Source organism: Salvelinus alpinus, chromosome 16, assembly GCF_045679555.1.
Source record: "Salvelinus alpinus chromosome 16, SLU_Salpinus.1, whole genome shotgun sequence".
NCBI classification, from domain to species: Eukaryota; Metazoa; Chordata; class Actinopteri; order Salmoniformes; family Salmonidae; genus Salvelinus; species Salvelinus alpinus.
Genome location: NC_092101.1, coordinates 14,524,350 through 14,540,672, shown reverse-complemented (window position 1 = coordinate 14,540,672; position 16,323 = coordinate 14,524,350). Strand labels below are relative to the sequence as shown.

Genomic DNA, 16,323 nt, shown 5'->3' with positions numbered 1-16,323 from the left:
GATGGAGAAATTGTGAATGAGGGAGAGTGTGAGGGAAGGAGAGTGAGTGTGAGGGAGAGAATGTGTGAGGGAGGGAGAGAGTGTGAGGGAGAGAGTGTGAGGGAGGGAGAGAAAGTGTGAGAGAGTGAGAGTGTGTGAGGGAGAGTGTGTGAGGGAGGGAGAGTGTGTGAGGGAGGGAGAGAGTGTGTGATGGAGGGAGAGAGAGAGTGTGTGAGGGAGAGAGTGTGAGGGAGTCAATATATTTATAAAAAAACGCAAGAGTATAGTTGCTCTGTTTATTCCATTTTGGTTAAACTATTACTAAAACTGCACTGACTTAATCAAGTCGTTGAGTGATGATTGACGAACAAGGAAATGAAAGGTGGAACTCATACAGGGTGATATAATAGATATGACAAAGAAAAATGACTAGACATCTGGAAAACCACATCCTTTAAGACTTTCTGTGATATTGTGTTTTAAGATTCTGGATTTGCTACATCTTTGTCAGTAGCACAAACAAGGCACAAACAACAGTGAATAAATTCAATCAAAACTATTTTGTGATCACTTTGAAAGAAAATGACACATTTCATATCTCCCAGTGTTGTGAATTACCTCTGCAGCTGAGCGATCTCTTGACTGATGTCGTCCAGCTCCTTGATTCCAGTGAACTCTGACCCTGACCCCACAGAACTGGAGCTGTCCTGTGGAGGGACGGACAGAAAGAGAAAGAGAAGAAGAGAAAGAAAGTGAGCCCCATTCTTCAGCTGACCTGAGAGAGAGCCAGAGTTGCCACGACACCAAACCATCCAGACCAAACCATGGTAAAGAGACGGCGACAACAGGGAAGGAAGCACCACAGAGGGACGGGGCGACGGGGTGACGGGGCGAAAAAGGCCCGAGGGGAGTTGTTCACCGCCGCCACGGTCAGAAAACTCAGGAGGTCAAGTCACACCACCGTTCACAGTCACTGAGTTCTCACAAATGCTTTGCATCTCTTTGGGTTTCTGTCTAGCGAGCCATCGAAAGCATTTGTCGGGTTTTCGTCAGTTACCTACCCAGAACTTGAACATTATTTGCTGATACAGAGATATAACCCAGAAAGCGGCATTCAGCAGCATTTAGGTTAGGGTAAAGAAGAAAACAGTGTGCGGTAAGCTCTTGGTAGGGTCTAAGCACCAGACTAGAGAAGGACAGCAGCAATCAACGCAGTCACAGAAAGAGAGGTTTAGGAGTCTCCAAACACACAAAGCACATCACTTCACAGAGCTCCAGGTTGCAAACCACATACAAACCACATAAATATAATTTCACACCAAATCAATCAATTAATAGTTATTGTCCATCAAGAAGATACTCTCTCCACAACACTATACTGTAGTTACATAACACTCCCCGGCTGCCTAAGCACATGTCTTTGTTATCAGAGTGTCTCAGATGTAGGATCTTAATTTGAGACAGTGTGCTACAGCAGGATAATAATCCTGCAGGAACAGGAATTGTGAATTATTATGTGGGATTATAATTATTGGACCTTTTTGTAGGGGTCGATACATTTTTCGTAAGGCAAAATCAAGTCCGAAATTCCAAAGTGGAAATTCCAAAGTTCAGAAGCCTTTTTAAAACCTGCATTGCTGCATTCCTGCATTGCAGGAAAGTTCTCCTGCAACAGGGTGATCAAATGAAGATCCTACAACTGTATTGTCCCTTCCCTCTTTGAAACCAAGCACCTGTAAGCAGTGCCATTGGAAATTCCAATGCATTTTCAACAAGCTAAATATGGGACTCACCCGCCTCATCTCAGACAGAGCAGCCACCTCAGAGCCCACGGGAGTCATATACCCAGACATACTCTGTGGATAGAGACAAGGGATGAAGAGCTACTACTGAACACAAGAATGATTCCTAGCCATGAGACACAGTGTCAATCCCAGACATTAACACACGCTTAGATCTCCCTAAACTGTCATTTGTCTCAAAGTGTATGAACAGAAAGGAAGTTGTACTCTATATATGCTTCCAACAATTGAAGTGGTAAACCTAATAACCTTCGTCACAAAGTGGAATTACAAGCACTTTAAGTGTGTCTCCGCACGAAAATAGAAAGTGTGTGTGTGTGTGTTTTCCTACATTATCAGGACCAAAATGACAAGGTAGAAAAACAATAATAATCCGTGTTCTGTATTTGTTCAAATGTTAGGTTAGGCTTAAAGTTTAGGGTTAAGGTTAGTGTCAGGGGCTTGGGGGTTTTGATTAGGTTAAGGGTTAGGGAAAATAGGATTTGGAATGGAAATACATGTTTACTCCCCAAAAAGTTCTGAAAATTCACATAAAAGCTCTGTGTGTGTTCTTGTGCAGGTGTGTGGTGCATGCATGCTTACATGGGAGGGAGTGGTACACACTGGCACGGGAGTGCCCCTCTCTGAAGGGGGGATCATGTCAGGGGTCAGGGCCTGAGGAGGGTCAATGCCTTTGCTGACTTTCTGCTGGATGAAGTGCATGGCCAGAGAAAACTGCTCTCGCGTCAGCTTCCCCATCTGCCTGGTGTCTGCCAGGGCCCTGGACACACAAAAACAACAACATGAGTAATACAGTCGACTTCAGTCCGGTAATCAGGTGGCATCAGTCCGTCTCTCCTACCATATGTGTGCCAGTAGATTCTGGGGCAGCCCCGAGTGCATGAAGATGTCCTTGACTTCCATGCCGCTGACAAAGCCATCTACATCCAAGTCTGTCTTCAGGAAGATGTCGTCAAAGCGCCCTCTGTCTGTCACCGGGACTACCCAGTTCACTGAGTGCTGACGTTCACGGGGAGGGAAATTACATATGTTAAAACACATTACACACTAATAAGTTAAGAGATTGCTTTGTTGCCAATCAAGATATTTTGCTCAACGTATGTGTGTGTTTACCTGTGCAGATTTTAGAGAATGTTTGGGAGAGAGACTGCCGGCGCTGTTGAGGGAGTTCATGCTACCGTGGGAAGGGGTGGAGCGCAGGCTGTCCTTGGGGGGCGGGGGGCTGGCGGGCAACATGGGCACCATGCCAGGAAGGGAGCCCACCAATGACTTCTTTCTCTTGTTTGGAGGGATGAGAGACGAGGGGAGAACAGAGGGGACCGGTTCCTTCTCCAAGGCCCGGTAGACCAGGTGCATGGCCTGGAGAACAGAAGGAAAAGATGAGGATGGAAGTTACACTCATTACTAGTGATAAAAGACGTTACTATCTCATACACAGGCAAATATGAGCCGTGAAACATTTGTTTATTCAGATCTATTCATTCCACAATATACTGGAGTAAACCTTACCACCGCAAACTCCTCTCGATCCAGATGTCCATCTTTATCAATGTCACTGAGATCCCAAACCTTTCCTAACACGTCCAGAGGTAGTTTTGAGTTGGTTAGAACTGGTTTTACTTTGTCACCAGAGAGGAGTCCACTGACTGGTGCAAGGCTTTCAAATATGCCGTCGAATTTACCCTTTTCTTCAGGCTGGAATAGGAAATGAACCAAAATAACAATAAGCCATTGATAAGCAAAGGTAAACTCATGATTCTCTGAATTATGTTCTGTGTTTTTGTACAATAAAATATACTTTTTCTAATATACAAAAACTCATTTTAGTATGCTCTCATCAAACAAACACATGGTCCAGGGTCAATTCTACATGACTCACCCTCACAGCCCAGTGGGGTTCACTAGAGGCGGATGATGTGCTGAGAGATGGGCTGCTAGTGTCCTTCTGTACCACAACAACCAAAAAACAACCTTCAACTTTAACACTTACTTCACAATCTCCCAACCAAACATATCAATCAAATCAAATCAAATGCTATTGGTCGCATACACAGGTTTAGCAGATGTTATTGAGGGTGTAGCTAAATACTTGTGTTCCTAGCATAAATTCCCTCAACATAAAACTATCATGAAACCTGTGTGTAGTTAGGATTGTACTCACAAATTTGGGGGGAGGGATAGTGAGGTTCAAACTTGAGAGGCTGACGTCTTGTCCACTCTGCGCACAGGCCACCAACCGCAGCGCTACATAGAACCCCTATAAAAGAAGATGGGACAACGGCATTGTTTATGGGTGTACAAATAGCAGCTCAATTCCCCTCAAGGGTCCCAGTATCAAAGGCATCGCACGCATAGAGGAAATTATTCATTTTCTACCTGTTTGTCCAAGAACCCTTTCCCATCTGGGTCTGCCAAATCCCAGATCTGAGGGGAGACAAACACAAACAAGAGGATTAGGCGTAACTTAGAAAACATCAACTAAAGCCTCAATGTGCAATAATCATTAGGGAATGTGTACAAAGTAAATAACAAGCAATCTGCATAAAAGTCCCAGTTAACCAGCTGAGACAGGCTGCATAAATGTGGATCAAAGCAGAGCTAGTATGACAAACAAAAGGTAACAATACAAAATCTGGGTACAAATGGAGCTGAAACAAGTGCACTCCCTAAAGGTTCTGATATATAAAAGATATTGATCTGATCAGACCAGGCAATGACGTAAGATGTGGTCATCTTTTCCAGTAGTATTCCTCTGGGGGTACTGAGGCATGCGTGCATGTATGTAAATGGTCGTATTACCCCTCGATGACATAGACACTCGAATAAACATGATTTCCTGCTGGTCACTGTCTGCTGCTTTCAGAGCAGTTTATCAGTCTAAAGTGTCAGAGACTGTTCCCTTGGGTATGCCACTGCCCAAAGCTTTCAGTGGCCAGCAGCACTACACAGTACCCACCTTTCCCAAAGTGACATCAGGAAGACCCGATTTCTTCAGGAACAACGCAGCTTCCGTGGGCCCTACTCTCCCTGTGTTTCCTGGGTCCACCTTGCAAAAACCACACAGCAAATCAAACTGTTAACATGAATCTATCTACACCTCCACTATACTGTTGAATGTGTTTAGTGTTGTCTAATGCGGCCATTGAACAATAAAGAAGTTGAATTCTCCTCAATCTATGTAGATATGACTAGCCTATGTAATAACCAAACCATAAAATGTGTTTTACCTGTCTATAAAAGTTCTCGTACACAGGGTTCCCACTTGACAGCTGATTGGGAAAGGTTTTTCAGATTAGACATATCATTTCAAATAGCTGCTGGAAACCATTGTCTTAAGTCAAATAGCGTGACACACCCCACAAAACCTACTACTGACATCTGGACTTCCCCTTTAAAAATCCACTTAAGGGTTTATCACAACCAGAAGCCAGAGAGGGATTTCCTGTCCCATGTCATCAAATATTAATGTCATCTAATAGGCTTTAAATCTTTTGAGTACCTTTCGAGGAGCTCTTTAAAGCCTAATGTAACTTGTAAGATGGCAAAAAGCCTATCTTTGTCAGGGTTTAATTAGATGAAAAACTAGAAGCATCATGTAGCTAATGTGATTGAACCAAAATTGGTCCTCTGTGACTCCGGATGCAAACTCTGAGATTGTGATTCCCAAAATTGGCTGAAACAACACATAGCTTGGGTTTTGAAAAACGATCTACAAGTTAGGACGACAATACATTTCGGCATCTTACTGAAGCAAAAAAACAGCCAATGTAGCCGGCACCGTAAGCACACAACCTGATCAGTCATCATCCATCATCACATAAACACTTTATACCCTAGCCATTTGGTTTCACTAACCACTAACGTTACACGCCTATCGCCTTTTAGTACATTCTTCTATAGCTACAATGGTATTACATTAACTGTTCGTGTGACTGTGTTATTACACTAATGCTCTAATAGTCAGACCGTTCAGCTAGCTAGTATTGTTTAGCACTAACGTTACAATACGTTGGTCTTTCCTGGTTGCATAACTCTTGCGCCTTTGTCTTGTGTCAAAATGTAAATGTTAATTAAAAATTCATAGAATTATATTTCATCTAACGATCATTAGCTAGCTAGCTAGCTAACTTGTTCATTTTGCAAGCAAGCTAGCGGTAGCTAGCCCACTAGCCAGCTGGCTAGTCTACGGTACTATCTGCAAGCTTATCGTTACTGATAAGGCCTTGTCCCATCCAGCTAATACTAGTAGCAAGCTAGCTAAACACCCCCTTCTTTCTTTCAAATTAGATTAAAAGCAAACCACTAAAAACTGCAGCTCATTCATCGGCATGCACAACAGCTTGACTGAATGTCCTCCGCATATTTAATTAATTCCTGTTACATTACCTGGGTGAGAGATGTGAGTGCAGCCATCTTCCCTGTTGCTGCGGGAACGCACACAGTACACCCTCCAGCTCGTAGACAACACCACCTCCTAGTGGACACGCTTGCGACGTGCAAGGTCTTGATGAATGACGTGCATTAATTGACATGACAGTCTCATTCAATGTGTGGAAATTGTCATATTGTTTCCAGATACAAGGCCTTTTGTAATCAATGACACCATTTTAAAGCTCTGTAAAGCTATTTATTTGACATAACGCTGAAATAATAACCTTAAATAAACCTTCAAGTGGTGCATTTAAGTCTAAAACCCTTTTGCTTTATTGTAAAAGTTAGATGCTGAAATCTTCACTCCTGTGGTTCCACAGCATGCCATAGCTCGGCTAGACCCTCTGTTATAAACTCATGCAATTAACCAACCCTACATATCTCAGAGCAACAGTCTTCACATTAAAGTGCTTCATTTTGCAAAAGCAGAAATTAACTCCATGTAGTCAGAAACTCTGCTGGGTCAATCTTTCCCATCTACACACAAGAGAACAATAAAAAGCCAAGGCCAGTTTTGTGGGATGTTTACTTGTTTTCTTTTGGCTTATAGCACTTCCAGAACTTACCTTCACTCTAGCACCTTTTATGAGATGGGTGTTTACTTTTGATAGGCAACATAAATCCTATGGCACTCATCTATGCAACAAACAAAAAAAAGACATATTGACTGACGATAGACCTTTGAAAGCTGTACATGACTTTGCACAAACAAACAATTACTCTTCAACAAAATGAGACAAACCACGAGGCATGAAAGAGTAATAACATGGATAAAAAACTTGCAGCATGATTTCTTTTGATATAATACATTAAGGATCAGGGGCAATCAAAACACATACAGAAAAGTGTCCAGAGAGAACAGAATCTTTTTATATGCTTAAAGTGATTCTAAAATAATATTAAGGACATGGCTCAATTGACTTTCAGCTTCAACTAGCCTTCAACTGTTGAGCAATGATATCGAAAAAACAACAACCATGTGGCTAAAACTTCCTTTTGTAAAATCATTTGGTACCTTACAGTGAAACTACACTGGGGCACATCTGGAACCAAATCCAGTATTCCCTACCATGTCTCATTTTACAGTGTTATAATATTTTAATACGATGACACATCAATCACAGAACATCCTTCTCTTTTACAAAGAAATGTTCCCTTTGTAACAGTCAAATGAAGTGACAAAGCAACTCTCCAACATTAATATGACACTTCATTGGCAAAATATCCCAGTTCCCTTTGTCTGAAGAAGACAAACATATTGGAAAGGTTGGACAGTAATGATCAGCTGAGAGAAATAAGAAGCTTTGTGGAGACAAATAATAAAACAACGGAGTGGCTGCAGATTCTGGACCCCTCTTCCCAACAGCTAAAGTTCCCGAAGCTTCTGCATATGTGCGAAATTCTCTACTTTATGTGCAGTCTCTGCTCTACTCATAGAGAACAGGCTACCCTCTGCTCTGGTGAATGGGGCTTTATTAATAAAGTTAGATCAAAGCTGAATCAATGTCTGCAACATCACATAATGATAGTATTCTACATAACAGGACCAAATATAATAGCACGTTACTGTAAGACAAAAAAACACCTAATTTCGTATGAGATTTTAAGATGATTGTGTGAAGGGTCGGATTTTTCTCTCATGTGGCCAAAACACAAGTGTGCGCCACTAGGCATAATACTTGCTTTGATTGAAACTAAGCACCATCTGCTCTAAAATTCAATCACTGTACATAATTCAAAACAACACTGTAGGCTATTTCTAAACAACACTGTATAAGAATATCTAAATGCATATCCCCATGAAACTGATTGTGATCACAAGGTTGGTATGCAGATGCTGCATGGGCATTTCACCGGTAAAAATTAAAGAATTATCATTCACGATTGACAGTGAGAAATGTGATGGGGGGTTCTGTATTAGAAGAGCAGAGACTGTGAGTAGAGTAGAGAATCCCACACATGCGCAGAAGCTTCGGGACCTTTAGCTGTCAGAAAGGATGGTCGAGAAATGTCGGATTCGCAGCCTCGGCCTAAAAAACAAACAACACATTTGAGTTCCATGGCCATTTAGCTGGTTTTGTCATTTTATCACAGGACACTCAAGTATATTTTCCCAGGAGACGAGGCTCACATAACAAATATGAATCAACCAGCTAATGTATGTTCGGGGTTTTATTTGCGAGGGGTTGAAAAGCAATATATGGTGAGGGCAAGCTGCCACTGTAACTCTATAGATGGACACGGCACAAGGAGCAGTAATAGCAGCAGTGAGAGAGAGAGAGAGCCCACGGAGATCTAACACTCAGAATGGAGAAGGCCTAGCTCACAGTAACAACACATCACGTCTTTGTCCAATGAAAAGCATCCTGGAAGACCAGTCACTTTGGGTAACCTTTTCAACTCCTTCCTTCAAAAGCACATTCTGGAGCACTATTACTCATTCTCTAGCCCTCCATTCTTCCCGTTCATGCCAACGCAGGCACGTTCACTCGTCATCAAATGTTTGTTGGAGCAGAAAATTGGCAGCTAGATTCTCATTCTTCTCACATGCAAAATATGCTTGAATGACAAGTCCCTCTGGAAATCCCAAGGCTTTTAACTGTAATGAAAACACATTGGCAACAGTCAGCTCAGAAACACATAACCAATAACACACAGGGAGCTTACCAATAGATAAGGTAATATTTAATGTGTTAAATCATAATTAGTAACCATAAATACTCCTACCCTCTCGATGGCCTCCTTCTCTTGTGGGGTGACCTGGATGTAGTTAGTCTGTGGCGCCCCCTGGGCCTCAGCTCCTTCCTCTACCATCTCTCCTCCTTGAGGCTCATTCAGCATCTGCACAAACCTCTCCTGGTGCTGGGTAATTTGCTGCAAAGAAAGAACATCTCCCTACTAACCCTTACAAATACCAATAGGATTTCCTTTTTAGTAGACTAAAACAAAACAGAATCTAAACGACAGAATATCCCCAGCCTTCCATCAGTCCAGCTTGTGTCTGGAAAGCCAAGCTGATAAGCATGGCTACGTGGATGGAGAGAGACAGCATGCAGACACTGGGATGTCCGGTCTCCCCACTAACCTGCAGCAACTGGGGGTTATCTCTGCCCAGCTGCTGGAGCAGGGCAGGAAGAAGAGCTGGGTTCTGCTGGATGATCTGTCTCATCTGCTGGAATTGTGGCTGGTTCCTCAGGAACTCCAGAGGGTTCCCACCCCCAGTACCTCCACCAGTAAGCCCACCAGTAAGCCCACCAGTTAGCCCACCAGTCAGCCCACCAGACGAGGGGGGCTGCTGGGTTGAAGACACTGCGCCTGTTGCAAAACAAGAATGGGCACAAAGTTCAAAAACTTCTATGAAACAGAGTACTGAGCTGACAGCAGGGGCTGGCCTGCCCATTAGGAAGGATTACACGGTGCTGCATTTTCCAAACTAAACTGACCAAGACACACCTCCAACAACACATAACACCACACATAATTCTGCCTAAAAACAATGAAAACGTATATATGGAGCCTTCAGAAAGTATTCATACCCCTTGACTTATTTCCCCCAAAATTGTGTTATAGCCTGAATTCAAAATTGAGTACTTTTTGTTTTACCCATCTATGCATAATACCCCATAATGACAAAGTAAAAACATATTTTTAGACATTTTTGCAAATGCATTGAAAATGAAATAGAGAAATATCTAACTTTGCATAAGTATTCAAACCCCTGAGTCAATACGTTGTAGAATTACCTTTGGCAGCGATTAAAACTGTGAGTTTTTCTAGGTAAGTCTCTAAGCGCTTTCCACACCTAGATTGTGAAACATTTGCCCATTATTATTTTCAAAATTCTTCAAGCTCTGTCAAATTGGTTGTTGATCATTGCTAGACAACCATTTTCAGGTCTTGCCATAGATTTTCGAGTAGATTTAAATAAAAACTCGGCAACTCAGGAACATTCACTTTATTATCGGTAAGCAACTCCAATGTAGATTTGGCCTTGTGTTTTAGGTTATTATGCTGCTGAAAGATGCATTCAACTCCCAGTGTATGGTGGAAAGCGGACCGAACCAGGTTTTCCTCTAGGATTTTACATGTGCTTAGCTCCATTCCATTTATTTTTTATCCTGAAAAAGTCCCTAGTCCTTAACGATTACAAGCATACCCATAACATGATGCAGCCACCACTATGCTCTAAAATATGGAGCGGCTACTCAGCAATGTGTTGTATTGGATTTGCCCCAAACAAAACACTTATTCAGGACAAAATGTTAATTGCTTAGCCACATTTCTTGCAGTATTACTTTAGTGCCTTGTTTTGTAATATTTTGGATGTTTTGTAATATTTATGTAGTGTACAATCTTCCTTCTTTTTACTCTGTCAATTAGGTTAGCATTGTGGAGTAACTACAATGTTTTCGATCCATCCTCAGTTTTCTCCTATCACAGCCATTAAACTGTTTTAAAGTCACCATTGGCCTCGTGGTGAAATCCCTGAGTGTTTTCCTTCCTCTCCGGCAACTGAGTTAGGAAGGACACCTGTAACTTTGTAGTGACTGGGTGTATTGATACACCATCCAAAGTGTAATTAATAACTTCACGATGCTCAAAGGGATATTCAATGTCTGCTTTAAAAAAAAAAAACCTATAGGTGCCCTTCTTTGCAAGGCATTGGAAAACCTCCCTGGTCTTTGTGGTTGAATCTGTGTTTGAAATTCGATTGAGAGACCTTAAAGATAATGTGTGGGCTACAAAAATGAAGTAGTCATTCAAAAATCATGTTAAACACTCTTATTGCACACAGAGTGAGTCCATCCAACTTATTTTGTGACTTATTAAGCACATTTTTACTCCTGAGCTTATTTAGGTTTGCCATAACAAAGGGGATAAATACTTATTGACTCAAGCCATTTCAACTTTTCATTTGTAATTAATTAGTACTTTTTTTTCCTACCCCTTTTTCTCTCCAATTATGTGGTATCCAATTGGTAGTTACAGTCCTGTCTCATCGCTGCAACTCCCGTACGGACTCGGGACAGGCAAAGGTCAAAAGCCATGCGTCCTCCGAAACACAACCCAACCAAGCCGCACTGCTTCTTGACACAATGTCCACTTAACCCGGAAGCCAGCCGCACCAATGTGTCGGAGGAAAAACTGTACACTGTACAGACCTTGTCAGCGGGCACTGTACCCGGCCCAGCACAGGAGTCGCTAGACTAGACTAACAGTGAAATGCTTACTTGTAGCCTACAAACTGGAGACCATATTCATGAAAATGTTATGGGACAGACCTTTTTTTTCTTTCTTTTTTTTTTTACATCATGCACGTCTCCGATCAAATAGTCTAAATGGTGCCCTATCAAATAAAAAGTGTGTTTTGATTTGAACATTACTTTGCATGGTAGCCCTTTCCTGCAGTCAATGACCAAAAGCGCCCTCTTTGGTCTCATGGGTGGAATATTATTCATATTTTTCATAATTATATTATTAATAAATAATTATTGTTTTTTACGACAAAAGTTTTGTTATATTTCAGTCTTCTGTGATGTATATTTAGTGTAATATCGGGATGCAAACTCAAAAACGTAATACATGTCAACTCTATATCTGACATGGTACAGGTGTCTTCTTTTTTTAAGCCCATAACCATGTGTGTGAGGTGTATACTTTGGGTTTCAAAGTCGATTTGTTTAAGACTACCAAGAAACACTCTGTGTGACCCTGATTTAGCCCCCTGCAGTAAAAGGTTAACAAACACCACACCCTAAAAACAGATCAGGTCAAAATAAAATGGACAATATGGGATAAAATTAAGCTATTCACAACTGCTGTCCGAGAGTTTCACTCCCTGGGCTAAATTGCAACGAATCAGTCATTTCAATTGTAGGCCTATTCGTCAATTTTTGACGAGCTGATCATAGCGAAGAAAATACTTCTGCGTTTCCCGCTGTGTAAACACATTGATTCTGATTGCAAATAGGTGCAAAATAACTCCTGATAAACTTGGGTAGATGATATGCAGATCTTAAATAGACAAAATTATTGGTTTTAATTAAGCCTTGATCAGGAATCAGGACTAGGCTAAATAAAGTAAATGCAACTGCCTGTTTTACAAATGGTACGACACGGATGAGCTTTCATAAAATTGCATTGCGGGCCGCAATGCAAGCTCGTAGGCTACATTATTCTAGTTTGCGGGGAAAGGAGGGCGTCAACTTTTTTGTATCGCCTAAGGCGGCAGAACAGCTAGGACACGGGCCTGGCATTGTGTATCCAGAGAAATGATTGGTTGGTATGAGAGCGACATAGGCCTGGTAAAAGAACAACAGAAGAGTGTGGGGGGGGGGGGGTCTCACTGGTGGCTGCTGGTGGGGGCTGGGCTATATCTGTGGCTGGAGCAGAGGCTGGAGCAGAGGCTGGAGCAGAGGCTGGGGCAGGACCTGGGGCAGTGGGATTGAGGTTGGCCAGAGTTGTGCGTTGGAGCGCTTCCACTGGCGGAAGGTCAGCCTCGGACGGAATCCCCTGGAGGATGTGGAGAGAAGAATTTATGATCCCTCAGGAAAATGAAATAATACTAATGAAGTGCATTTATATTGCTCTTTTGCAAGTGATCAAAGAGCTTCTCATTGGAAGGGACATAGATGGATAAACACACCGTGAACTGTGTACAGCTTTGGGACTGAAAATCCTTTTGTATTATGTGTGCATACTGCTGTCAGATTGTCAGTAGAGTCTGGCACTGAGTTTTCGGATGGAAAAGAATGTGATGTAACGTTGGAATTGTCTCCACTGCTTCCAGGTAATAATACACTAATTTACCATTAAATCACTGATAGGATAGAAATTCACCATTAGCAGGTACTCCACGGCTCTGTCTGGGTTGTTGTAACTGGCTCGCAGAGCTGCAATAACCTGCTCCCTTTCATATCCCATAGACATGATTTCAGACACCAGATTCTCATACGCTTGTCCTGTCACTGGCTCGCAGCGAGAGAGGGGAATAGGATACAGGGTCATAAATCAACGGGAAGACGAAGCATGATATTGTGATGTGAAAGATTAGACTAGACTCTTCATTACCCAGTATTGATGCTGCTTCTTCCAAGAGACTTAAGTCATCAACAAGGCTGTTGAGAGAAAAAGCATTGATTAAAACAGACACATTTATTAACAAAAAATATGGTAGCCATCCAAAATATGTTATCATATGTCAATACCTAGAGGAGGAGAGGGCTGGCGTTGTGGCGAGGGGCAGTTCGGGGTGCTCCCCGTGAGGCTTGTCCTCTGAGGGTGAGACAGGGACGGGGCATGCTGCTGCGGCAGGAGCTGGGGCTGCACTGGCCCCCAGAGCTTCAGGGGGAATAGAAGCAGGGGCTGGTGCAGGGGATGGGGGTGTGGAGGGCTCCACTGATTTTGTGGGGTTTGAGGCAGGGGCGGGTGTGGGTGTAGGGGAGAGGGTTGAGATCTCCATGGTGGCAGGAGAAGTAGAACAGGTAATGTCTGACAGGGACAGCCCAGAAACAACAGGAGGTGCAGGGGCGGGAGCAGGGCTGGAGGCTGGGGCTGGGGTTGCCTGAGGAGAAATCTGTGGAGGAGCTGGAGGTTTGGGCTGTAGAGAGACAACAAAAAGGACTGCCCAGAGATGACCACAGTGACTACAAACAACTATCTCATCTTTAGATAATACAAATGATAAACTCCTGCTTCTACTATCATTAACACTGTAATGACAGTATTATTATCACAATAATGGCTGTCTTGTTTGTCCTTTATTAAAGTTTACTAAAAAAGGAATCATTTCCATATTGTCCTCACATATGAATGGTTACCAAACAATTCATTAAAACAGTGTTGAAATCTTACCTTTGTAACCATGACAACCACAAAGTTTTTCTCATCAATTTTGTAGTCTTTTAAAGGTATGTCATCATTCAAGATTTTGCCTATAATAACCCAACAAGAAGAACCTGTTAAATTAAATATATAGGCTACAACATTCCAGATGTGTTGGATTGATATTCAAAATGACTCCAACAATGCAGTTAGAGATAAGATGCCTCGCTTACCTGCATAGATGAGCTTTTGCCCTGCGGCTGGATAGCCAACCTTCCCTTTCTCAACCTCAATCTTTTCCTTCAGGGCTTTTACCTGCCAATAACATAATGACAGAATGACAAGCTGTTAAACAGGACAAGAGATAGAGCCAATTTAGTTGTATCTCAATGGGCAGGACATTCTTATCATCTCTCCTGAACCTAACATGGTGACACATGATATGTCTCATCTCAGTCATAAAGCAGAATCCTTGAGAATTATGGGATTTGGAGTGAAAAACTGTAATTCACATTCAGTCATTACTTCACCTTGTTGCGAGTGCTTCGAGGAAGTACACAGATACATTTATAGACCGATGCATTTCAATCGATCTACATTCCCTTATGTGATACACCATTAATGTATTTTTAAAGTTGACACGCACTACACACGTTAATGATACAGTAATAAGCGTTCCCGTTTTAAAACGGAGCTATAGAGTTGCTAACCACAGTGTTGTTGCCAGTAATGTAATCTACCTGTCAGTCAATCAGCGCTATAGGCCTAGAGAAAGAGTTTGTAAAACAGATACCATAGCTTGTGCACAGTCATACTTAAGGCCTTTAGTGGGCACTTTCAGTACTACTATTTACATCTAAAGGTTACACTAAAGCAGCGTTGCTCAATTTTGGTCCCGTGTACCCTCGGGGTATGCAGGCTTTTGTTCAAGACCTGTGCTACTGCTAACACACCCGATTAAACAAATGAGGGTCTTGCTAATCAGGTGTATGTAGCTACACCTTTTTACCAGGTGAGTTGACAGGGAAAGCATTCTATTTGACAGCAGTACTATAGCAGAACGCAACTCTTAAGGTAGAACCCTAGAGGTTACTGCTATGTGAGGTATTCTGGTAGTTGCCTTCTAAAGGGGAAACATCACCTGTAAATTAAGCCAGGTATATAGAGCAGATGAACATGCAAAGCAGACTATGTGTTGACACTAGAAAAGTATTGAAAACAGCAATCAGTCATAATATTGTGTAATTATCTTCTTATTTTTTATAATAAATTGTAATAATCGATAGCCCGCTAATTGGGTATGGCGTTATTTCTATAGAGAAAATTAATAGTTGTAATGTAGATGATATCAAATGCATATTTTTATTCATTATTACTATCATTATTATTCTAATATTATTAGTCTACTCATTTTCATTTACTGTTATTGCTAGAGGGGGGTAATTTAACAGCCTCTATTATACAAAACACAAATTCGATGTAGGCCTAAAGTGTATAAACAAATACACACCTTTGTCATAACAAATGTACATAACGCCCCCCTCCACCCGATTCCTACAGTCCAGAAAAAGGGGTACACGAGTGCGCCTCCGTGGTACCTATACCAGGCTCGTGAAATCTTGCGTCGTCATTCATGAGGATACAGCCAAGTAATCTCTCAAGCGCAACGAAAATCGCGATTTGACACCAACACCCAACAGTTACAATGTGACATGAACAATGAAAACATTATATAAAATAGCACCCCCCTCTCCTGATTAGATCGCATTGGCCAAGGCCCTGGTTGCTCCTAGCCCCTCTCCCCCGGCCTCAAGCGTATTTACCAGTCACTAACTTCCACTACTCAGTACTCACCGTTAGTTCTGGATCTATTTCAATTTTAAACGTTTGCTGCTGAAGAGTCTTCAACGTTATGGACAACATCTTCAAGACGATTCCCGATAATTGCCAGGTGCTTCTATAACCGTGGTCACACCCGTTTCTGTACTGTTGCTTTTTCCACAGTAGCCTACCTAGTTCTGTGACTCAGCTATCTCGCTGTGTTGGTTGTGTTGTAGTGTAGTCAGACGCCATCTACTTGCGGCCTGAGACAAGACATACTGCTAGGGGCTAGGGGGTATACTGTACCTCGTGGATCTAAATTCCACCCATCGATGGCACGTGCATGTGATGGTTTAGCCAATATCAAATGCCGTCTAGTCCCACCTCTTAAAACAAAATGACTTAGTAAATTATTTTGGGGGATTTAAAAGAGCATTTAAAACATGACTGAGAAATAGTAATTCAT

General features: G+C 42.1%; 2 protein-coding genes across 11 annotated transcripts in view; both read right to left on the bottom strand.

The window, feature by feature from the left end:
- The window catches only part of LOC139540910 (epidermal growth factor receptor substrate 15-like 1), a 33,899-nt gene extending 27,637 nt beyond the window's left edge, over nt 1-6,262 (bottom strand). For 7 of the 9 annotated variants that reach the window (XM_071344972.1, XM_071344974.1, XM_071344973.1 and 4 more), the window contains exons 1-12: nt 6,168-6,262; nt 5,009-5,050; nt 4,738-4,827; nt 4,158-4,205; nt 3,943-4,038; nt 3,661-3,726; nt 3,291-3,476; nt 2,895-3,140; nt 2,623-2,780; nt 2,364-2,541; nt 1,773-1,835; nt 598-686 (exon numbers count right to left, since the gene is read on the bottom strand). In XM_071344972.1, coding sequence (XP_071201073.1) covers nt 598-686; nt 1,773-1,835; nt 2,364-2,541; nt 2,623-2,780; nt 2,895-3,140; nt 3,291-3,476; nt 3,661-3,726; nt 3,943-4,038; nt 4,158-4,205; nt 4,738-4,827; nt 5,009-5,050; nt 6,168-6,194 — 1,289 coding nt within the window. In that variant the 5' untranslated portion in view covers nt 6,195-6,262. The remainder of the gene's footprint in view (nt 1-597; nt 687-1,772; nt 1,836-2,363; nt 2,542-2,622; nt 2,781-2,894; nt 3,141-3,290; nt 3,477-3,660; nt 3,727-3,942; nt 4,039-4,157; nt 4,206-4,737; nt 4,828-5,008; nt 5,051-6,167) is intronic. The other 2 variants (XM_071344975.1, XM_071344976.1) reach the window with 2 other exon arrangements.
- Nucleotides 6,263-6,386: 124 nt separating this feature from the next.
- LOC139540908 (UV excision repair protein RAD23 homolog B-like) lies at nt 6,387-16,219 on the bottom strand. Of its 2 annotated transcripts, none has more exons than XM_071344969.1 (10): nt 15,891-16,219; nt 14,270-14,351; nt 14,067-14,146; nt 13,421-13,812; nt 13,284-13,330; nt 13,053-13,180; nt 12,560-12,725; nt 9,298-9,527; nt 8,940-9,086; nt 6,387-8,811 (listed from the first exon to the last, which is right to left on the bottom strand). In XM_071344969.1, exons 1-10 carry the CDS (start codon nt 15,957-15,959, stop codon nt 8,698-8,700), a joined length of 1,455 nt encoding a protein of 484 aa, XP_071201070.1. In that variant the 5' UTR covers nt 15,960-16,219; the 3' UTR covers nt 6,387-8,697. The 2 variants fall into 2 exon arrangements, with proteins under 2 accessions (XP_071201070.1, XP_071201071.1); XM_071344970.1 differs by lacking the exon at nt 15,891-16,219 and adding an exon at nt 15,547-15,836.
- Nucleotides 16,220-16,323: the final 104 nt, after the last annotated feature.

Bases quoted from the DNA above. Each gene is read 5' to 3' on its own strand.
- LOC139540908 (XM_071344969.1), bottom strand. From the start codon at position 15,959: ATGTTGTCCATAACGTTGAAGACTCTTCAGCAGCAAACGTTTAAAATT. The intron at 14,147-14,269 runs GTAAGCGAGGCA...GGGTTATTATAG, and splicing joins GCAAAAGCTCATCTATGCAG to GCAAAATCTTGAATGATGAC. The intron at 13,813-14,066 runs GTAAGATTTCAA...GTCTCTCTACAG, and splicing joins TGGTTGTCATGGTTACAAAG to CCCAAACCTCCAGCTCCTCC.